General features: G+C 45.1%; 1 protein-coding gene across 3 annotated transcripts in view; it reads left to right on the plus strand.

The window, feature by feature from the left end:
* The first annotated feature begins 318 nt into the window (after positions 1 to 318).
* SCAP (SREBF chaperone) overlaps positions 319 to 23,569 on the plus strand; it is a 64,846-nt gene continuing 41,595 nt past the window's right edge. Inside the window, exons 1-2 of one of the 3 annotated variants that reach the window (XM_031044597.2) lie at positions 319 to 489; positions 19,781 to 19,997. In XM_031044597.2, the coding sequence (XP_030900457.1) occupies positions 19,876 to 19,997 (122 nt within the window). In that variant the 5' untranslated portion in view covers positions 319 to 489; positions 19,781 to 19,875. Of the gene's footprint in view, positions 490 to 19,773; positions 19,998 to 23,569 lie in introns of all 3 variants that reach the window. The other 2 variants (XM_031044596.2, XM_005143975.3) reach the window with 2 other exon arrangements.

The raw sequence follows: 23,569 nt of genomic DNA on the forward strand, positions 1-23,569 counted from the left end.
GCCCCGGGTTTCCTGGGGCCCAATCCTCCCTTTCAGTGGCTACATCCACCCGGTGCTATCCCCGCTCCACGTATTCCCACTGCCACCGAGCCGCTTCTGCCCCCCCACGTGACAGCTGGCGCGCCCGCCCCGCTGGGGGCGTGGCCAGAGGTCAGAAGGGGGCGTGTCCAAAGCGCTAGAGGAGAGGCTGCTTGTCGGGGGCGTGGCTAGAGGGGGCGGGGGGCGTGGCATGCGGTCGGCCCTTACGTTCGCGCGTAAGGCTCGGCGGCGGCATCGGGGGGAGGGCGGGAGGGGGTGGGAGAACCGGACCGGGAGCGATCTGCCGAGCGGAAAGGATTTAGGGTTAGGAAGAGGGGGTTTAAAATAAACCGAAACTCTGGGTAAATTAGAAAGAAAAAAAAGGAAAAAAAAAGATAAAATAATCAACAAAACGGATTGAGCGGTCGCGAGGAGGTCAAAGGTCGGAGGTGAGGAGGAACCACCGGTGAGGTGAGCAGCACCGGCGGACGCGATCGGTCCCCAATGGATACCGAAATATCCCCTCCCCACCTCCCCCCTGCCCACCGCGGTCAGCACGGCTCCCGCCGGGCCCGGGCGCGCGCCTTCCCCTCCGGCAGCGCGCGCGTGGGTGATGGGAGCGCGCGCGCCCCCGCGGCTTTCCCCTTCCCCTCCCCCCCAATTCCCCATCCTTCTCCCCCCTTCCACGTCCGTTAAGGATCACCCGCATCCCTCCCTTCTTACTCCTTAGGTAACCGCGGCCTTCAGGCCTCTCCCCGCGGGAGGCCAGAGGGGAGGCCCCTCGGGCGGGAATGGGGGCTCCCCTCCCCTCAGTGGGTGTTGTGGGTGTGGAATTCGGGGTGCGCAGAGGGGGCTGGTGGGCGCGGAGGGGGCCGCTGGGTCCCTGCCCTCTCCCTGCCCCCCAACCTGTGGTGCTTCAGGTGCCGGTTGGATTTGGCTGCGGAGGGTGGTGAATTTCTTCTTTGCGGTTGCGTTTTGTTCTATAAATGAGTTTTCTGACAGCGATAATGGAGTGAGGGTGCTGGCAGAAAGAGCAAACACCGACTTTTTCTCGTTAGCAAAGATGAAGGTGCTGTCCCAAGGATGCGCAGATGAAGTGATTCCCTTCCGCGCTTGGCGCCTGAGGCAGGAAGAAGCAAGTGCAGGTGGTGGGAAGGGAGGGAGGTTTGGGGTTGGGTGCTTGTGTAGGGGAGCTGCTAAGGGTCACGACTGCTCTGTCTGCCGGGCGGTTCCGGAGCAATCGGGATCAAGGTAGAGTGTTAACTACTTAGGAAAGTGGGAATCATCAGGCTGAGGTACTGGTGGGCTGGAGGAGAGCAGGGAAGGGGGGAAGTGGGAGGCAGTGTGTCTGAAAGGGATGGAGAAAGTTTTGGTGGGGCTGGTGTGATGGGACTGAACCAGCGAAGGAGGTGAATGAAGGAAAGAATGAATCACCTGGTGCAGAAGCAGGAGAACACGCTGATACAAAAGAAGGGAGAAAAACAACTTGAGTATGTGAAGGGGATGACTGGAACGTGGAGGAAAATACAGTGCCAGGTTCATGTGGAGCCCGTGTGGGTAAATTGTGACCGACCTCTTTAGAACCAGGACTGTTCTGCTGCTTCGGTTTTACAGGGACTTGGCTGTGCAGTGACAACGAGGTGCTGCAAGTAGCTGTCGCTCTGCTGATCACCCTGTTCTGTGGAGTTGGGTTGACATTTAGGCATCAGCTTCCTTGCACGAGACGAAATGAGCATCTCGAGATGATTTTCTGATATATTGGGCAAGAAGCTGTTTGAATCCCGAAGTGGTGCAGTTGTAGGTTTGTGTCTGGGAGAATCCTGAGGGAAGAGCTGCTGCCTATGCCAGAGTTTCCTCAGTGCAACGTCCGCTTATTTTCCCAGGGGTGTTGAAAGGCAAATTAAGCTTCCTTTCATGAAAAGGGCAAAGATGAGGCATGATCTCACTCTTTGTGAAGCCCAGAACTGTTATGATAATGTGCTAGTGTGATAAATTTAGGATTGCATGAGCTGTTGTGTAATGCAGAAGGGAGATTACCTGGCTCCAATTCAGGAGTAAGGAAACCACCCTGGGATTTTCGTTGAACGTGTGACACACTGAAAACTGTGCTGTTGGCCCCCGAGTCCTTCCACCAGAACAGTTCCTCTTGGCATTTCTAGCTACAAAGCTTAACTTGGTGCAGTGCCACTTATTGGTCTAAATATGATTCAAATGTAAGAGCAAAGAGGAATCTGGTTTCATCTTGGGAGCATTAAAAATATTTTTGTAAGTGTCAGCGTCTCAGAGATGTATGAATTTGTCAAGTGTTCCCTGCATTCAGCTGTTGGGATCTTCAATGTTACTTTCATTAAGGGGGTTGCTAGGCCTGGCAGTTGTCAAGAGTTCATATTACTGTGCATAAAAAAGTTTTGTTTTGTTTTGTTTTCTGCTCTCTGATGAGCAGAGCTTAAAAGGTAGAATAAGTACAGTTTGACACACGTACAGTTTTACCTGTGTATAGTGGAGTGCAATAGGTAACAAATGGAAGGGGAAGCAGTACAGCAGTTTCGGTGGATCTTTTATAAGAGCATGTAGGGATGGGACAAGGGGGAATGGCTTTATACTGGCAGAGGGGAGATTGAGATGAGATCTGAGGAAGAAGTTCTTCCCTGTGAGGGTGGTGAGGCCCTGGCACAGGTTGCCCAGGGAAGCTGTGTCTGCCCCATCCCTGGCAGTGTTCAAGGCCAGGTTGGACGGGGCTTGGAGCAACTGGTCTAGTGGAAGGTGTCCCTGCCTGTGGCAGGGGGTTGGAACTGGATGAGCTTTAAGGTCCCTTCCAACCCAGACCATTCAAGGATTCTATGATCTTGTGGCCTGAGAATCCTTTCTATTCTCACTGTAACTGACATTGTATGCTGGTGGTGTGTTGTGGCAAGGAGGAGCTGATGGCCCATGGTGTGAGGAACTTAGTCCTGAGTATAAAACGAGACTGGAGATGGTGTAGTCTGAGCTTTACAAACATTCCTTAGTTGTGATTTCTTGTGGTATGATTCATTTGAAACTTACATGGTGCATTAAAGGGTGAGAAAGAAAGGTCTGAAGGAACTTCTGCTGGGCAGTACTGTGGCAGTGCAGCCTTCTGTTTCAATGTCTGTAAGCTATTACTGTTCACAACCAAAGTACCAAAAAGAAGGTGGAGGAATGGGGGCTTAAAGGTGGTTGTCTTCAACTTAATCTTTTAATTTGTGTCCTTAGGTGAGGACCCAGCCTTGGTGTTTCAGAATAGCTGGGGTCTTTTCTGCATAACTGGGTTTCCTTGGGAAGTGAATAAAGTTGTAAGGTTCCTGCCAGTAAAAGCGAGTTTCAGCTCGGTGAGAGCATAGTGGTGAGCAAGGAGGGGAGGAGAGTTGCGTTGCTTTGGTAAAAAACTGAATTAATCTTGTATGGGCCATTGTGATAAAGATGCCACGGGAATAATAGTTGGTTTGTTTTCAAAACACAATGTCCAAGTCAGACTTTCAGACTCGTTGTCTAACAGGGTAGTTTTGGGATTGTTTCATTGGGAAGAAAGGACTTAGTGATTTGCTGATCCCAAGTTTTTCATTGGTGAGTATTAGAAAGAAAAATACTTAGTTCTATGTGATGCTAGAGATGACAAAAGCTTCCTTCTGGGATATGGGGAGTCCTGTGAGTTTGCTAATTCAGCCTTGCCAAATGTTGCTTCTGTAACCTAGAACCTGCTGAAAATCAATCCCAGGCAAGTGAGTCACCTTACAGGTGCTTGTGTTCCCTTGTGCTTTTGCAAGCCTGAAAGATCTCAAAGCACAGACTGTTTTATGATGGAAACTTTCCTGATTAAAGGTTTGGTGCTTTTATTTTTGAGGGGGCAGTGCATGGAAATACATGCTGAAATGTATGTCTCTAATTTTTGCTTTCTATTTCATGGACTAGGTGGTCAGGGCTGTGTTCATAATCTCCTTATCTCTGTCACTGCAAGTATCCTGCTGGTGAGAGTATCCCTGTTAAGTAGGTGACTAACACAGCCAAAACTTCTCAGCATCAAGGTTTCAAAGTGAAAACAGCACTAAAGCTTTAATGTCTAGGAGTTGTAGAAGGGGGTCTGTGTGGAAACGGAAGTGTGTTTTCCCATAAAGCCACAGGTAGATTTCTCTTTATCTGCCAAAACCCAGAAGTTTCAAAACCCTTAGCTTGACAGCTGTCAGACTATACCCAACTGGTATCACACCAGCAAAGTCCTTCAGAAATGAAGACTTTTGGTTTATATATTTCCACAACATATTTTTCAGGAAAACAATAGTGCTTAACACATGAACTGGGTTTGCTCGAACTCTAGTTGGTCAGGAAAGTCCTACCAGTCTTTGTTGCATTGCAGTGTTTTCAGTGTGACAAAGTGGCTTACTTGAAAGTGATTTCTGAGCCTTTTTAAGGGAAAATTTTCTTCAAGGAGGCAAATTTGACCCAGTGTAGGCTGTGATCTTGGTAAACCAAAAATACTACTGTGGCACCAACAGCGATGGCCAAACCAATGAAAATGGTGGTGAATTAGTAATGATGCAAAAGATGCAGTGAACAGAGGTGATTCAAGCCCCTTCTGGCAATGTAGATTTCAGCAGAAGGAGGGTACCTGTAAAAACTCTTCTGCCCTTCCTCTGCTGATATCAGAGCCACAGCTGGTATCTGCACAGTGGAAGGATTGCCCCTTTGCATGGGGAGGTGGAGCAGCATGTGGAAAATGCCGGAGCTTGCTAGAAGTGTTTACATAGATGTAGTTACCTGGGAAGGGTTTTAGAAAGCTGCTACAACAGTAGCACCCAGGGTTGCAGTGGCTACCTGACCTCAGCAGTGGTGGTGTGGCTGATAAATGAGCCACGTGTCCTTTTGCGGAGTACGTTTGCCTGTTCTAAGCACGTCTGAAAATGTTATTGCCTGCTTTAACTTTCCTGGTGCATGAAGTGTGGATGTTAAGCATTTATAGTGGCACAATCTTTTTAAAAATAGTTGCAGTAGAAAATGTTATTCAGATATACAGATGAGACCATCTATTTGAGAAATAAAAGTGAAAACTGTACAGTCAGGATGTATGGGCCTAAATTAAATAAGCTTTTCTTTTAAATACTGATCATTAACCACTAATTCCTATTTCTGGCCCAAAGGAGAGTTTCGAATCATGAAATGTATCCTTTTCAGGGAAAGGAGCCTTAGCTATAGATAAAGAATCAGGAAAGAAGTCATGCTCTGTTCAGATACTTGGTTGATGAGGTAAATGAGTAATTTCAGCTGCAGAACTCTTGAGGAGAAAAAAAAAAAGTGAGTCCCACTTGCAATCCTGCATCCAGCTCTGGAGCACCCAATGAAAGAAGGATGTGGAGCTGTTGGAGTGAGTCCAGAGGAGGCCACAAAGGTGCTCCAAGGGCTGGAGCACCTCTGCTATGGAGACAAACTGAGAGAGCTGGGCTTGTTCAGCATGGAGAAGAGAAGGCTCCCTAAAGGGGCCAACAAGAAAGCTGGAGAGGGGCTTTTGACAAGGGCAGGTAGGGACAGGACAAGGGGGAATGGATTTAAACTGACAGAGGGGAGATTGAGATGAGATGTGAGGAAGAAGTTCTTCCCTGTGAGGGTGGTGAGGCCCTGGCACAGGTTGCCCAGAGAAGCTGTGGCTGCCCCATCCCTGGCAGTGTTCGAGGCCAGGTTGGAAGGGACTTGGAGCAACCTGGTCTAGTGGAAGGTGTCCCTGCCCATGGCAGGGGGTTGGAACTGGATAGGCTTTAAGGTCCCTTCCAACTCAAACCATTCTCTGATTCTTTGTCACTGAAACTGTTCAGTATCTTTGACCCTCACTGAAGACCGCAGGCAGCTCGTGAGCAACTAAATCCTAATGACAGACTAGAAAAAATGAAGAGCAGGTTTGCAGCGATCATTTAAGTGAGATATTTTTGTCTGTGTACTTAAAGTACAGCCTAAAAAAAGCCCCTTAAAAGCTTTAGTAGGCGTCTCTTTAGAGATGAAAAATAGGTGATGTTTTGAAAGACTGAAGAGAGCGAGTGGTTTCTGTAGGTGAAAAGGTGGGAAGAAGAGAATGGGGAGTAGCAGACACCTCAAAATCCTGCAGCAAGTAACTGGCTGATTTGTAAGCATCTGCAAGATTATAGGGAACATGTACCAGCCAGCACCAGCTTGCCACAGCTACTTCCTTGGCAAAGTAGGTTTCTTTCTAGGATAAGATGTCAGCTCTGTTCCTGTCTGGGAAGCAAAAGTTTCCATGTATCTTGAAGTCAGTGAGGTTTTGATGTTTGTCCTAGTAAGATTCTCAAGAAGGTGAAATTGAAAAAAAAATCCAAAAAAGCTGAGGAAGTGCCACGGCATGATGGATGAAGACGTGGTTCAGTGAGCATGTTCCGAGTACCAGCAGAGATCTCGTTAAAACAGCAGGCTGGACTGAAAGGGTTAAGGTGGGGGTTCCAGGTTTTCATTCCTGACTAAAGTGGTAGAACAGACATAAAGTGGTAAATGGTCCAAAGCAGGAAATGACTACATATATCCTATATGACAGCCTTATTCCCAAGTGGTCCATCTGTCAAATCCATGCCTCTTGAGTTTATAGACAAGGATGCTGTCTGCTACAGTGTCAAATGCTTTGCACAAGTCCATGTAGATCATCCACAAGCATTGTACGTATTTTGCATTACAGACAAGAGGCATGGGCTCAGATGTTAAACTCGGTCTTGCAGAGAGAGGTGTAGGAAAGGACATTAGTAGAAACAGTAGCCATAGTAGAAAGAGGAACATGTTGCAGGTTTGTGGGGGGTGAGCTGTCTGTGTGTTCCTCTTGTAGATCTTGCAGGAATTGCTGCAGTGATATACAGTCTGCAGTGATGGTTACAGAAGGAGCCAGGCAGTTGACATTGTGTTCAGGAGGAAGTATGAGTGTAGGCACAGCTACTTCGTATTACAGCGATGACGCTTGAGACATACAGGAAGGTAAATAACCTATAATTAACACTTGGAGTTCATATTACTGTTATGGACATGGATTTTCTCCATGCTTAGGAAATCTTACTGTATGGGTTTAAGGTGTCTGATCAGTGCACCACAGAGACAAGGTATAGCCTAGAAAAAGGTCAGCAATGCTCTTTGCTGGTTACTGTTTGTATGCTGGTGTCAGGAACTTCCTGAACAGCTAGGGAGTGAAAAGTTGATGGAAGTGAAAGGTGGATTTGCAGTAGCTGGATGTGATGGAAAAGCCCTGATATGTAAGTGCTCGTGGGTGTTGCATCAGTCTTTTGGTATTTTAGGAGAAAGTGATTCCCTAGCTGTTTGTCATAAAGCAGCTACATGGACAAACAAAAAGAAGCCCATTCTTCCAAGAGGAATCACGTGAGATGCGTTGGATAAGGACAGCTGCTGGTCAGTCTGGTGGCCTCTTTAGGTCAGTATCTGGTTTCTGAGTGTGGACAGTATTCAGTGCAGAGGAAGAGTGTACAAACAAGACAAGTATGTTGGATCCTGGCAGTTTCAAGGGAAGTGGCTTGTGGCTGAGGGTCTGTTGCTTCTTTAACTTGTATGACATGGACAGTGACCTGGGGTAGAGCTTTCCTCAGGCTGTGTTCATTTTGAGCTGCTGCTTTATTGGTTTGTCTAATGCTGAATTATTCTTGTCTGAAAGAGGCAGCCCTTCCTTGTTCAGCTTCCTCCAATCACCTCTGTTAGAGACATCTGTTGTATCCATTTGCCACTGAAATCTTTTCCAGAGTGAAAAGTCTTCCCCTGCTTTTTCATTTTGTGGAAGCTTCTCCGTATCTTTGATCATGCTTGTTGAATTTCTCTGTGCCTTTTCTAATCCTTTTGCCTGTCATTTTTTAATGAGGTGGAAGAATGACCAGAACTGTGTACAGCACTTGGACTGTGCATAGCACAGATATATGTACCAATGTAATGATCACTGTTTGTTCCCCATTCCATTCTGAACAATTCCTGATACACAGTTTGCTTTTTCTGACTGCATTGAGTTCACATTTTCAGAGAATTAATTAGGACCCCAAGATCTTGTTCATGAGCCAGCTGAGAATGCATTCCTGTGTACCTGACATTATTTTTCCCATATGCATCTCGTACCATTCACAGGCATTGAACTTGATCTGGCATTTTTCCTACCTGGTCACTTGGTGAGGAATTATTTCTGCTAACCCTTCAGTCCGCCTGATCTTTGCCATTATGAAAGAGGCAACTGAAAGTGTTACTTCTATCAACATTGCACCTTTTTTCCAGGGAAGTTGTGAATATGTGGAACAGCACCGTTCCCTGTGGGTTACACCTGTGTTACAAAGCCCCCTGTAAGAAGTTTTCTGGAACACATTTCTAGTAGTCTAGGCAGACTTCCTGGATCACATCTGATCTGTGGGCTTGTTTATTCCGCTGGAGAAGTCAAGCTGACAGATTTGTGAAGCTGACACCTTCCTCTTCTTCAATGGTTTTCTGTTCTCTTTATGTTCTCCCTCTATTCAGATCTATCCTGGTCATCTGCTGGCCCTGCACCCTCACTGCAGGACTTGCTGCTCATGAAGTCTGAGTTACCATTTATTCATTCTTAATGCTCCTTCCCAGCAGCTCCTCAGACTCCTTTTAGACCTGCTGTGCAATGGTCTCATAGACAGTGTGCAAGAACCTCTTATTTTCTTCATTTGGGCAGGTCTTCAAGTCTTTGTTGACTTTTGTTTTTGATACATGACAGGCATTTGTTCTGAGCTTCCTCTCAGTAACCTTTGTCACCTCAGACATCTCCATCTTCTTATTCCCCTTCTGTTTTTTTAAACATGCTTTTTAATGTAGGTTTCACCCCCACTCCTATTTCTTTCTCACCTTTGCTGTTATACAGAGCAGTGGCTTTTTATTTGAGGCTCTGTTATCTGTGGAAAGATACAACTTTAGCTGTCAAATGAGATTTTCTTGTAAAAGCAGAGCCGCTGTCCAAACCTGCTTCTCTGTGCTATGCTCTTTGGGAGTTCTAAATACAGAGTTAATGCCAGTACTGCTTTGGTCTGATCGCATTGAAGTGGTGCCACACATGAAGGAAATCAGATCTAATGCTGTCTGACCAGAAGAGAGCTCAAATCTTTGCTCTTTTTTATTCCTGTTGAACCTTGTAAGGAGTCACACCACAGCATGGCCCTGCTGTGAAGATGGAGAAATGTACTAAAGCCACCACCCCTGCTTTGAGCTTGGGTAAGTGGTACCAGCTACAGAACTAGCCATAACACAAAAAGAACATTTGAAAACCCTTTAGTTGCCTGAACAATGATGGATTTGTGTTGATCTTACTGATGGAGAAGTCCAGTGTAAGATGTGATGGATGGCAAGTCCTGAACTTGATTTTCTATTTTAATAAAATGAAGGAATTGCCATTTTAGAGCTTGGCACAGTCTTTGCCAGTAAACGGGGGGAGAAGGTTTATGAGGCATTTTAAAAAAGTCTTTCTCAAAAGACATTCTAACTACAGTTGTTTAAAGTTTGTGTATTGCATGGCACTGGAGGGGTTGTAACCTTAACAAAACTCCTGGTATAATTATAGAATCATGCAGTGGTTTGAGTTGGAAAGGACCTTAAGATCATCCAGTTCCAACCCCCAGCCATGGACAAGAGCACTTCACAGTAGACTTGGCCAAGACTGTCTAACCTGGCCTTGAACACTGCCAGGAATGGAGCATTTACCTCTTCTTTGGGCAACCCATTCCAGTGGGCAACCAGCCTCATTAAAAAACTTCTTCCTTATATCTAACCTGAATTTACCCTGTTACAGTTTAAACCCATTACCCCTTCTTCTGTCACTACAGTCCCTAATGAATAGTCCCTCCCCAGCATCCCTATAGGCCCCCTTCAGATACTGGAAGGCTGCTATGAGGTCTCCACGCAGCTTTCACCAGGCTGAACAGCCCCAACTTTCTCAGCCTGTCTTCATATGGGAGGTGCTTCAGCCCCCTCATCATCCTTAAAGGAGTTTTAATTAAAGTGTTAGAACTGTGGGCTATTTCTCTAAATAAATGTCTATTTTATATAGTAAAAAGTCCAAGAATTACATTAAAAGGCAAAGCCTAGAGTATGATTTGTCTCTTTACATGCCTTATCTCATTAGAGTAGGAGGTTAGTACTCTGTTGCCAAAGGCCTGCCAAAAATATGACATTGTGGTTGCACTTTTGAAAGTAAGCTACAGCTGAAACTGATAGATTGTTATTGTGGAGAAACATCCACCTTAGCTCAAAGTTCTCTGACTACTCTACTAGTCCACATAAAGCAGCTGCTTTCTGGAGGGCTTTGAGACTGGGCCTGGCTGAGAGCTGACATGTTGCTTAGCATGCTGCTCATTAGAAAAGCACCTTCCAGTGAAACTGTGATGAAAGTGTTTGATGTGTATCTTCCTCATATTTACAGTAGCAGCTTTTGAATTGTGATTCTTAGTTTTATATTTCACAGTATTTTTTAATGGAATCAGTATAATTTCCTTTCACAGACTGGGAAGAAATGAGTCTAGAGAGAGCAGGTCTTCTGTTCAGAATCTGCTTGGAAGCTTAGTGCCAACACTATGAATTTAATTTGGGCATTCTCTCTATGGTGCATATCCCACATCTCTAGATTAACCGTCATCCTAAATGATTTTGCAGGCTTTCTGTTGTGTGTCTCCATGTTTGCCCTGTGTGAGTTATATACTAATATTTCTGAAATAGGTGTATATTATGCTGAAACAGTCTAAACCTATATTTTAAGGGAGAAATTGCCTCATATGAGCATGTTTCTTGCTGTGTAGTGAATTGTAAGTGGAGACCACGTTGTTAACAAGAACAACGTTGGGCAAGAGCTCTGTGGTCAGGAAGGAGAGAAGGGAAAATGTATTCTTGTCTTTGATAGGCTGTCAGTATACTTAAAAAGTGAGTAAGCTTCCTGTGGCTAGAGGCAGAAAGAAGAGTGAACTTTGAAGTTGTGGGCTTTTTTTTCCCCTAAATTTAGATACTTTCTATTTTGGTTACATATCCCAAACTTGTGTATTTTATGGTTCTTCATGTGGAACATTCTGTCATTTCATCGACACCAGTAAGTTGGTTCTAGCATTGGTGGAAGGTTGGGTGGAGACTGGATTGAGAGCAGCCCTGAGGGGAAAGACCTGGGGGGTGAGCACTCACAGCCCAGAAACCAGCCGTGCCCTGGGCTGCATCCTCAGCAGTGTGACCAGCAGAACAAGGGAGGGGATTCTCCCCCTCTGCTCTGGTAAGACCTCACCTGCAGCTCTGCATCCAGCTGTGGGGCCCTGACATAAGGATGTGGAGCTGTTGGAGTGAGTCCAGAGGAGGCCAAAAAGATGTTCTGAGAGCTGGATCACCTCTGCTATGGAGACAGGCTGAGAGAGCTGGGCTTGTTCGGCCTGGAAAGGAGAAGGCTCGGGAGAGACCTTAGAGCAGCTTCCAGTACCTAAAAGGGCCAACAATACCACTTGTAAAATGGGATCTATTTCAGATAACTTCTAGGTTTTTAAACTCTCAAAACATAAACAAATATTGTAGGGAGAGGAAAATTGGCAAAAAGATGAAAATGGAGTGAGTGGCTTCTGTTAATTTGTGTAGGTTTTTTACCAAGGAGTGTGTAACTCCTTAACATTTAAACTTCTTGAGTTCCTGGCCACGTGATTTTATCTGGATTTGGTGGTTTGTTTGTTTTTTGGGGTTGACTGAGGGAAGCTGAGTTGCCAGGCAAGTTTAGAGCACGCAGTCCAAATCTTAGACCGGTGCAGAGAGCTTTGAGAAGATAACTGAGAAGGGAAGGGGATGTTGGGGATCTTTGGCCAGTGTGGTATTGTACTATTACATTATACTATTGAGAACTTGGAGGTTTGACTCTATCAAAACTAGCTTGTTTCTGACCAGAGGAAGGTGAGGCTTGAGCTGAGGATGTGTCTGTTTGGTTATCCCAGGCTAGATGTGCATTTTGTGTATTGAAATCTCATTCAAAAACTCAGTCCAGACTTTAAATACTGCTTTGGCGTTAGAGCTGGAATGGGGAGAATACAGCCTGAAATTTCATTTATTGAAGAGCTTCTACCTTTTGAATATTAAAAGCACTCTTTTATGAAGAATACTCGACTGAGAACATTCAGGCTGTTCTGGAGCCTTGTTTCTGAAAGAACAGTGTTAGGATTAACCCATTCTAGACACCAGGCTGCAGGGGGTTTGTGCGCTGGTCATGACTTTCCCATAGGAAGTATTCTGTTCCCCTGTGACCTCTGTGTCCTTTCACAGTACAAAGCACGTTATTCTTCCCACGGGAATGCAACTGGAGAATAGGAACTTGATGTTAGAGTTGATTGTGTAGCATTTCTATGAAGAGAGGTTAGTGTCTTGACCATATTTCTTGTTTTCCCACCTCTGAAGTCTTCAGAACACCACTTAATCCCTGCTCCTCATTGGAGGAGAATCCATGCTTGCTGAAGAGTGGGAGAACTGGGTTCCCAGGGTCTGTTCCTCTCTTCCTACTCCTTTTCCTTCCCTTTTGCTGATGCTGGGATGAGAGAGCTCCTGCAGCACCTGACACCCATTGTTTTACTGAGGGGATTGCAGTGGTGATAGTTTATAACATCTGGAGGCTGTGAACACCTCTACAGCCCAATAAAGGGCAAGAAAATATCTTCATTGTTTTTTTTCCTGGCATAAGACTGATCCAACATCTGGCTGTTTGCTGCTTGTTTCACTTGGTTTTGGGGGGAGTTGGGGGTGCTGAATTTCTGGCATTGTCCTGAAATCATGGCTGGAGCGAGGACTGGAAAGAGGTCAGGGAGATGTTTGTAGGTCAAGTGGAGACTGTAAATCAGACAGTAGACTCAGTATTAGTGATCACTCTTGATTTTCTACTTTGTGTGTTCTGGGTGTAGCCCAGGAACATGTAAAATACCTGTAGCCACGTGTGTGTGTGTGTGTGTGAATATACCCCTGAAGGCTGTGGAAGTGCTGCCATGTAGGGGAGGTGGCACGTAGGCATGAAAGCTGAGGGCAGAAGGTTGTTACTCTAATTCTGCTGTCTCCAGGGAGCCTGTGTTGGTTTGATGGATATGTGACAAATGACTGCAGCATTGGGAGGGTGAATAATTGCTGATGGACCCTATGCCTGCCTTTCCCTCAGGTGCTGCATGAACAGCAGTCAGATTGATCTGCTCTGTTGACAACAGCAGGGTGAGACTTATCAATCCTAATTTTTAATAAGCTCTTTCTCTGCCTTCCATTCCTCCTCTGCCCTTTCCCCAAACACAGATTTGGCAGGAAGGCTTCAGAAATTCTGTGTTGGATTTGGGGCTGTTACAGTGTTGTGATGCACTTCCCCTCAAAAAGAACAGGTACATCCCAGGCAGTTTGTGCCCCTGTGATGCCAGGTCCCAATGGGGATGCTGCGGCTGGTGGCAGGGGCTTGGGGGGACAGAAGGACCATGTTGGGTCTGTTTCTGCTTAACCAACATTGGTCTTTTAAATGGAAAATGCTGGGTTAACATCTATGTTAAAAGTTTGGCTACAGGACTTTGCTGTAGGCAGCAAGATGAGCAAATTATGTATGGAAGTGCAAGAAAAATTAGTACAAAACAGGGATTATTTTTTTTCTTCTGATAATTCCCCCTCTCCCCCTCCACTCTTCACAAGCTCCATCGTGTGTTTTTATGACACTGCTGCAGAGGCCTGTTTCAAGAATGTTTTATGGAAAACCAAGATGTTGAATATACGTTAAAAAACAGGTTATTGTTTATTATAAAGAGTAAAGTTGTCATACCTTTGGTATTTGTCCTCTTAAGTTTACAGTGGGCTTGTGTTCTCTGAGCTGCTGCTGCTATTAGCCATATTTTCCTGCACTTAAGTGGTAAAGGGAGCCTTTCTGTGAAGGCTGTAAAACGCTCTCAGGCAGAAATGTAAAGAATTTGGGACATGTAGCTATTGTTAAGCAAAGTAAAAGCTATTATCTTGGAAAATCAGTACTGTTCAGCATCTGTAAATTTGAGTTTGTTTTTCCTGCAAGAAGAAATGCTACTTTTCTTCCTTTGCTGGTCAGTCTTGGGTTTTGGGGTATTTTTGTAGGAATTTGCAGTAGAGCCAGCAAACTCTACAACAACAGAAGGAGTTTTCCAAGAACGTATAATCGTTACAGCATTCATAATCCTACGAAATAGTCTTCTCTTTCTTCTTGCATTTGAAGCAGTTTAGGACGACCTTGTTTTGGACTGTCTTGGTCATATACTCATTTAGTGAGTATAGGAAATGTAAGAGCCTGTTCTGGTTCTGTGTCTGGGTGCTGCAAATTTCATGTGCTGCTGCAGGTGGGGATGAGAGAGTTGCTGAACGTACATGCAGATCTTGCACTATCGTTCTCAGACCTTAGTGCAGCCTGTAAAACCATAGACTGGGCTACCAAAAGCTTCATGGTAAGACTAATTAGATGTGTGGTTAATGAACACTGCTGTGTGTGGGAAGTGGCAGTGCAAGTGTTCCTGTGTTGAGGCTTTATACAGTGTGCCAGGGGACTGACCTGTGGGGGACACCTTGGCAGCTGCTCAAACACTGGAGCCAGTTGCAGGGAGGCTGTGGTCTCCTATCAGTGGAGATACTTGAAACCTGCCTGGGCATAGCCCTGGTCAGCCTGCCCTGGATCACCATCACGATCTCCAGAGGTCCCTGCCAACCCCTGCTGTGCTGCAGTAGCTGTGAGGTTCTCAGGCTTTCAGCTTCAGTGCAGCTGTGTTACCTGGTGCAGAGTTGGCTGCCACGAGCTCCACACTACAGAAAAGCTTTGGAAGTAGAAACTGAATAATCTGCGCAGCTCTTGTACAGGTGGGATGTAGAATGCCTGACTTGCCTTCAGCTAGGTAGAGATTACAGGGAGCCAGACTTGGTTTTTATGAGGGGTTTGAATGAAGAGCCGCTGTGCTGGTACATGCTGAGATTGTGGCAGGGAGTAGGTGGTGTGATGGGATGCTGGTACATGCTGATGCTGGTGCATCAGTTCTGTTGAAAAGTGGCTTTGTCTTATGCCAGCAGTATAGGCAGTGGTGTATAACATAACCCACTTTCTGATAGTAAAGGGTAGCTTTGGGGTTGTAGAAGTGTTGTGGGCATTTAATATTCTCTCCGCCCATCTTGCGTTGTGAATGAATGGTAAATAAATGATTGTGCTTTCTCTTGATGAGGTGGTAGAAGCCCTTGTTCTGTAGCTGCAGAATTCTGTATGAGAGAAGTTTTGGGCTACTTGAGAAACTCACCTGCAAGTGTGTGTGGCAGAGGGTGCAGTACACCCAAAAAAGTACAGAACTGTGGTGTGTAATGGGGCATCAGGCAAAAATAATCAAGTTTTAGTCGTAGGATCCTAGAATCCCAGGTTGGAAAGGACCTCAAGAATCACCTAGTCCAGCAATTCTAGGTGAAACATGACCCAGACTTGGTGGCCCAGCACCCTGTCCAACCCAATCTTAACAGTGTCCAACACTGGGGGAGTCACCACTGTCGTGTAGGGATTATTCCACTGGCTGATTGTTCTCAGTGTGAAAAATTTTCCTCTTATGTCCAACTGAAATCTGCCTGGGAATAACTTGTGCCCATCACCCTACGTCTTTTCCATGTGAGTCTCTGTAAAAAGGGAGTCTCCATGTTCTTCGTGGCTACCCTTTAAATACTGGAACATGGTGATAAGGTCTCCCCAGAGCCTTCTCTTCTGAACAAGCCCAGCTCTCAGCCTTTCCTCACAGCTTCCCAGTCCTTGTGATGCGTGGATAGACTCCACAACTAGTTAAAGTTGTAAAGTAGATATGCTTTTATTCAGCACTGAGGTGCATGGGGATAGCTCCTCCAAAGCATGCACACCTCAGGGTTGTTCTCCCTTTACATTTATTCTCTTAAGGTATACATAGACATGAAGTTGCTCAATCCACCTATACATATTTAGTATCTATCCCCGCTTCGTATTATAATGAGCCGGAAGGTCCTTTGCACCTGCGCAGTGCCCCTTCTGGTCATGGGCAGGGGTCTCGGGATGAAGTAAATGAGTCTTCCTCTTCTTAAACTTTACACCTTTTAACCTCCAGACATGGCCTTAGGGTTTGGTCGGCGCCCAGTCTGCTTCTCCCTGGCTTCTCAGTAGGACCAAACACCTGTGCCTTTGTCATGGCCTTAAGATTTGGTCGGCGCCCAGTCTGCCTCTCCCTGGCTTCTCAGTAGAACCAATCATCTGCTTTTGTCCCTTGTCAGTAGAACTGCATCTGCTTCTCCCCCTCCAGCAGTAATCAATGCCTTGGCAAGATGGCAATGGCAGGTACTTAGGACAGACAATACTTTTGTTTAAGCAAAGGAATTCCTTTAACCCCCTTGTACAATTTCTCTGTATTACCCCCTGTACATTGGTTACCCCTGTATCACTTGGGTCATCTTTGTGGCTCTTCTCTGTGCCCTCTTCGGCTTGTCCATATCTTTTTTATATAGCAGGGACCAAAACTGGAGCACAGCTTTCCAGGGGTGCCCTGACAAGTGCTGAGCGGGACAATGACATCTTTGTCTCTCCTGGTGATGCCCTTGTTGATGTTACCCAGCATCCTGTTGGCTTTCTTTGCCACAGCTGCCCACTGTTCACTCCTGTTGAGCTTGTGTCCCCCAGGATTCCTTTCTACAGAGCTGCTTCCCAGCCAGACAGATCCTAGCTTGTGTTGCACACTTGGGTTGTGTTTACCCAGCTGCAAGACGAAACCCTTTTCCTGTTGAACGTAGATTTCTTGACTTTGTTATAATCCAAATTATGTTTTCTGTCTGCAGCATTAGATTTCCAGTTTGGGACAAATTGGTGGCCTTAGCATTGTGTTGCATCTCACATGAAATGTTTGCAAGGCTGCGCTGAAATGTTTCTGGAGAAGTGGAGGAGTAACTTCGGTGCAGGGTGCTCTTCCCAATCTGGAACTCATACTTGTGTGGAGCTGAATTAGTGTAATCCTGGCAATGATAATGTTTTGTGCTTGTGTGAATGGAAGAAATGACTACAGAACCTGAGCAATTGCTTAATATGTGACTTAGTTTGAAAATTAAGATATTTTAAAAGCCAAACCTGTTTCTTTCAGCCCTTGTGTTTGCTTTTGTTTCCTGTGATCTGTCTCTGAACTTCACTGAGTATCTGTCTTTCATACCTGAAATGCAAGGCATTGTGTTGCAAAGTTAAGTCCTGATGTCCTCTTGTTTCCAGTCAGACTTTGTCTTGGATTTGCAGTCATGCAAAAGGAAAAGAATACTCTTGACTGGGTTCTTCTTTAACATTTCTCCTAAAATCTGAGAGTTTATTTTGCTTTAGCTAATCTTTGTTTGCAAAAACTATTTTGAATTGGAATGGTTCCTGCTTTTAACTTTCATGATTGCTGTTGCAGCATAAAGCTAATAAAGATTTTGGAATTTAATATGCAACTTCTGAAAAACTAATAAGCAAATATTAGCTTTGGAATGCTTAATGTTTTCTTTTTAATGAATGCTGATGTTTCACAACAGGTGAAGCGAGAAAATGCAATGTTTTCCTCATCGCAATTAGTAGAAATGGTTCCCAGTGCAGTGCTAATAACCAGAATTGCTATTAGAATGTAAAGCTTGTCAAAGAGCCAGGCACAGCATGTTTATATCACAGAAGATCTAGATGAGATCTGAGGAAGAAGTTCTTCCCTGTGAAGATGTTGAGGCCATGGCACAGGTTGCCCAGAGAAGCTGTGGCTGCCCCATCCCTGGCAGTGTTCAAGGCCAGGTTGGATGGGGCTTGGAGCAGCCTGATCTGGTGGAAGGTGTCCCTGCCCATGGCAGGGGGTTGGAACTGGGTGAGCTTTAAGGTCCTTTCCAACCCAAACCATTCAAGGATTCTATGGTTTTAGGTTCCCTGTGTGACTATAAAAAAAATCCTGCCTATTCCACATGAATGCAATGTACAGTGTTCTGTCCAGCTTGGCAGCCTTACCCCCTGCATTGCAAGGTGTCCAGACAGCAGGAGCACATCTCATCCCTCCCATCTCCCAGCATCCTGGAATGTTCATGCTGGTGCTGGACTGCAGGCAAACTGAAATTACCTATGACTAAGAAAGTGATGTTGATTCTTGTGCAAAGATGTAGTGCCTTGCTAAAAGGTATGAGCCAAAATATTTATCCAGGTTTTCCATTAGGTGGTCATTAGAATAAGAGACTGGTGCTTCTATTGCTAATAACCTGATTATTTCTAGTTGTATTACAGGGGAGAGAAGGGGTGATAGGTACGTCATTGTAAAACCGTCTGTGGGTATTCAATGTAATTGAATCTGGAATTTAAATCATGGTGGCTGTAGTTAGAGTTTGTTGTCTGTTGTATGCTCCCACATAGCTGAAAGTGGCTGATTAGAAAAGAATATAAAACAAACCAGCACCTATGATGCCTCCTCCAGCTACTAAATATTTCAGGCTTACAGAATTCCTAAGCCAGATATGTATAAACCCCCTTAATGGGTTTCTTGTCTGTGTGAACCTGTTGGAGCTTCCTCTCTAATGTCTGCATTCAAGATGATGAAGGTGGGCTGTTAAATGTCAGATGCCCACCTGTTTTTCATAGGTCATCTCTGTTTAGGTCTTGTATTCAGTTTTCTGATGCAATCATAAATGGTGATCTCTGGTGGACAAAACAACCTATTTGATATGCTTTGGATCTCTTACTATCCCAGTCTTTTTCTGGAGAAGCCAGGAAAAAATGTGTTCATTCCCTTGGAGGTAAAAATATAAAAACCGTAGATAATTGTAGCTTTGAACTGTATGAAAAACTCAGTCTTGCACTGAACCCTTTCACTTCTCAGAACACTGTTGGGAACCAACTTTGCTTTTAGCCTGAGATTTAGAAAGAAAAAAAAAAGAAGGAAAAGGTCAGAGGTTAGGTTTCTTCTCCATCTTTCCTAGAAATTTGTGTGGTGGTTTATTGTAATGTATTATCTTAACCTTTTCTTAGGGCTCTTTCTATTGCATTTTTCTACTTTATAAATCAAATTGCAAGCTGAAGCTGACTACTTCTGACATCTGTGATTCTGTTTGCTCTCGGTGAATGGCTAGACATAAATCTTACAGTCAAGTCAGAATCTGTCTTGGCGAGAAGCATCTGCATTAGTTTATTTTACTGTGTAATGTTCTTCGTCTACTTACATTTTCCTCCCTCATTCCCCATGCAAAGAATAACTCTCTCTGGGTTGCCTTAGCTGTAAAGTCTGCTCTGGTCTCTTGTAAGTGGTGTGTTGCTAATAGTTAAAGCTCTGAAAGCGCTTCAGCCTGTGTCCAAAAGCACTTCCCCTAAGACCACGCTGCTGACAGCTAGCCTCAATCCTTCTTTTCTAATTGGCATTTTGGCATCTCCTAGGAGTACTGCTTAATTCTCTTCCTGCTAAGCTCCTTTTCTTCCTTCCTCTCAGACGGTTTGGTTCCTAGCTCCACTCCTGTGTGTCCTCTCTGACCAGCAGCTGCTCACGGCCGGTGCCTGACGTCTGTTCAGTTGCTGTTCACTCTCCATTTGCGTTTTTGGCCCTCTCTTTCCTTAGGCAAAACCCAATCATCTGATCAAATTGCTTGTAGGCTCATAACAAATTCTTGATGTGTGGTGTCTGTTTCGCCCTCCCCCCTCTCCTGAGCAGGTATAGTGCTGGCAATCTGTCTAAAGCCATTTGCTAATGTTTATTTCCCTTTTATTTCTCTGGTTTTCTAATGAGCTTGCTTTCTTTCCAATTTCCAGCTGGACAGAGTGCCTCGGCTGAAGCGTTGTCCATGCTGGAATTGCCCATCCCCCTGATGTATCCCGGGATGGCAGCTAGGTGATGACAATTGAGGATGACCCTGACTGAAAAACTGCGTGAGAGGATATCGCGGGCGTTCTACAACCACGGGCTGTTGTGTGCTTCCTACCCCATCCTCATCATCCTCTTTACTGGTCTCTGTATTCTGGCCTGCTGGTAAGTCATGTAAAGGACTTGTTGCCACAGGGCACTGCTACTTTGTAGGGTTTTCATAGCAATGCCATGAACGTGCTTGGGTTTCCCTGTCCATTGAGCTATCCCAGGAGCTCTTCCATATTTTTTACTATTGTTTTTTAATGTAATAGATTTTTGTCATCTCTTTCAGTGGAACAAAAAAAAAGACAGGGATGAAATATCTTCATGTGGTTTTATAAGTAAATAGTAGAAACGAATAAAATATGTGAAGTAAAGCATTAAATAAAAGGAGTCCCCAAACACCTGGTGGTGGATTCCAAACCCATGAATTAAGAATGGGGAGAAGGAAAATTGATCTTTCTCTCCATACTTGCCTATTCTGTTCTCCCTTCAGCTGGTACTCTTCTTTTTCAGCCCTTGCCTTGGCATGCGTGTGTTGTGTGTTTCTTGTAAGCTCACTGCTCTTCTTATGGATTCTTAATTTGGATAGGAGTTGCAACTGAACAAAATTTCATTCCCAGAAATGTTACATGGGCCTCCTAATTGTCTCCAATGAGGCGATACTGCTACCAGAATTGAGAAGACTTTTGTGCTCAGATTTGTGGATAGACACATGAATATACAGGTGCTGTTTTCAGGTTTTTAATTCTAAGTATCTTTGTTCAAAATAAACCCCACATGGTGATCTACTTTGCTTTTACAAAAGCTCACCCTGTGTTTGTACAGATACAGGTGTTACTTTTTCTTTGTGCACTGCTGAGAATAGGACAGACTTCATCCACATCTACTGTTAAAAGATTAGGAATCGAGGCATTTCCATTGAGTACCTGGGGCTTCAACCCAGGTTGTTTCTGGCAGATTACCTACCGGTAATTGTGTATTTGTGAAAGTGTTTGAGCATTCTCCAGTAATTGGTTACCTTCAGGCTGCAGAAATTTGTCCAAAACGCCATCAGGTGTAAAGTTTTACGTTTTCTTTAATGACTTTCAATAACTCATTAGAAAAGCAAACAATGGCCTGAGGAGAGACCAGGTTTCAAAACTACTGTGACAGTTTCTTTCCAGAAAAGGTTGCCAAGCACTGGAGCAGGCTGCCCAGGGAAGTGGTGGAGTCACCGTTCCTGGAGGGATTTAAAAGACCTGTAGATATGGTGGTAGGAGCATTTAGTGGAGGTTTTGGCTGTGCTGGGTTAATAGTTGGACTCTTAAGGGAGCTTAAGGGTCTTTTCCAACCCTAATGCTTCTGTGATTCTCTGGCACCTTTTGAGAGCAGTGTACCTTTGGGGGAAAAAATGGACATGTGGTGAAAGTTCTCCCTCTTTAGAAGTGATTTTCAGGGCTGTTTCAGTTCCAGTTCTGAGATGCTGTGTATGAGCTGGTGTTAATTCTGGTTTGAGAAGTGGCTTTACTAACTGGGTCAAAACTTCCAGACTGCAGTACCTTCTGCACTGGAGCATTTCAGTGTGATAAAGCTGAACTCTGACAGGATAGTAGGGTACAGGATGCTCCAAGATACTTATTGGAAGTTTAGTTTTGGGTTGGGGTCTTCAATTCTCTTAGCTTGAGCTTGTGATCTGACTTCTTCATGGTTGACCTGGATGATGGGGTGGACTGTACCCTCATCAAGTTTGGAGATGATATATGAAGTCTCTATCATGAACTAGGAAGTGGAAAACTGGGTACAGTGGCTGATACACCAGATGCCTGCAGGGGCAGAGAGGAACCTCATGAAACTCAACGCAAGGAAATGCAGAAGGAAGAATAACCTCTTGTTTATATAAGAGGTCTGTGCAGCCTGGAGGTCAGTGCTCTGGAAAGCAGCTTTGCAGGGCATGCCCAGGGGTCCTGGTAGACACCAAGTGGAACACAAGCTAGCTATGTGTCTGGGGGGAAGAGGTGGTCCAGAGTGTCCTGGGCTGCATTAGGGAGGTTGCAGAAGGTCAAAGGAGGTGATCCTTCCCTTTCACACACCACCAGTAAGGCCCCAGCTGGAGTGCTGGGTCCAGTGCCGGGCTTCCTGTTAAAAGAGAGTGGTATTAGGTGAGAAGTGCAGCCAGAGGGCTGTGAAGATGAAGGGGCTGGAGCATCTCTCCTGTGAGGAAAGGCTGAGAGAGCTCTGTTCAGCCTAAAGAAGAGAAGGAGCAGGGAAACTTATCACCATGTACAAATACATGAAGAGAGGGTGTAAAGAGAGTAGATACCCCGTGACAATAGGCACAAGCTGAAACGTGAGATGCTCCTTATGCTGGTAGAGGCCAGTGATGAGGGGTGTTGCTCAGGGGTGGGTGTTGGGACTGGAACTGTTCAACATCTTTGTGGGCCACATGGACAGTGGGATCGAGCACCCTCAGCAAGTTTGTTGACAGCACTGAGCTGTGTGGTGTGATTGACATGCTGAAGGGAAGGGAGGGGATCCAGAGGGACCTGGACAGGAAGAGGTGGGACAGTGTGAACCTCATGGAGTTCTACAAGGCAAAGTGCTAAGTGCTGCACCTGCATCAGGGCAATGCCACAAATACAGGCTGGGAGAGTCTGGTTTCAGAACAGCCTTGAAGAGAAGGACTTGGGGGTGTTGGTCCCTGAGAAGCTCACCATGACCCAGCAGTGTGCGCTTTCAGCCCAGAAACCAACCATGTCCTGGGCGGCATCACCAGCAGTGTGATAGGGTTTAAGGTTCCTTCCAACCCAAACCATCCTGTGATACTATGAAGTGTCCACCAGGTGACGTAGCTTCAGGATTTCAACCTAGGGAGAGTTAATGTATTAGCAGCAAATTAGTTTTTCCTAGTAATTGCTCATATGGTTTTGAAGTTTCCTGCCCCACCCCACAGATAACCAGCAGTCACCAAGATGACTGTTTGTTTCTTCTGTATTCCTGTTATCTCATACCATTTTTCCTGATTGAAAAAGAAATTACTGTCTTTTCATTGGCCTTGACACCCTGCCTCCACAAAACCTATACAATTTTACTGTATGTGATGAAAAGACTTGCTCAGAAGGAACTTGGGGAGCTGTGGCCTAGCCACCTCCTGGGGAAGCTTTCTCTTGGCTGGAGTGAGGAGCTCACTGACGGCCACAAAGGGTCACATCTGCATTTTTCCCTGCGGTCATATCGTGAGGAATCTGAGTAATGGTGTTTGGCACTGATTTACTTGTGCTCTTCAGAAGCATTCCAGTTTCTGAGGACAGATCTTACTGATTCATCTCAACCATTCACTGCAAAAATGAGTGAGAAGCATGCTAAAATTCGGAGAAAGAAGAAAGAAAAAGAAAGTAGGCCCAGCTTCAACGTAGCTCATTTAGGCAATGCTTCTGTCCAAGAGGATTGGTTAGAGACCTTCAGCACTGCTTGCATTGTAGTGCTGATTAATCTGAAACAAGAGTGGAGCAATTAAGTAGTAGGAACTACAGGTGTTTATAACAAGAAGATACACAAGTGATCCAGCGGATCAACAGAGAAGACGCTAATGACATCATAGTGTTGCTGAGGAGCTTAGTCCCTGTCCTGGAAGAAGAGAATGGACAAAAGGAGAAGGTAATAGAGCAAAAAGGAAGCATTCTGTATTTTTCAGCCTTAAGCATGGCTAATAAAGA

Source organism: Melopsittacus undulatus, chromosome 1, assembly GCF_012275295.1.
Source record: "Melopsittacus undulatus isolate bMelUnd1 chromosome 1, bMelUnd1.mat.Z, whole genome shotgun sequence".
NCBI lineage: Eukaryota > Metazoa > Chordata > Aves > Psittaciformes > Psittaculidae > Melopsittacus > Melopsittacus undulatus.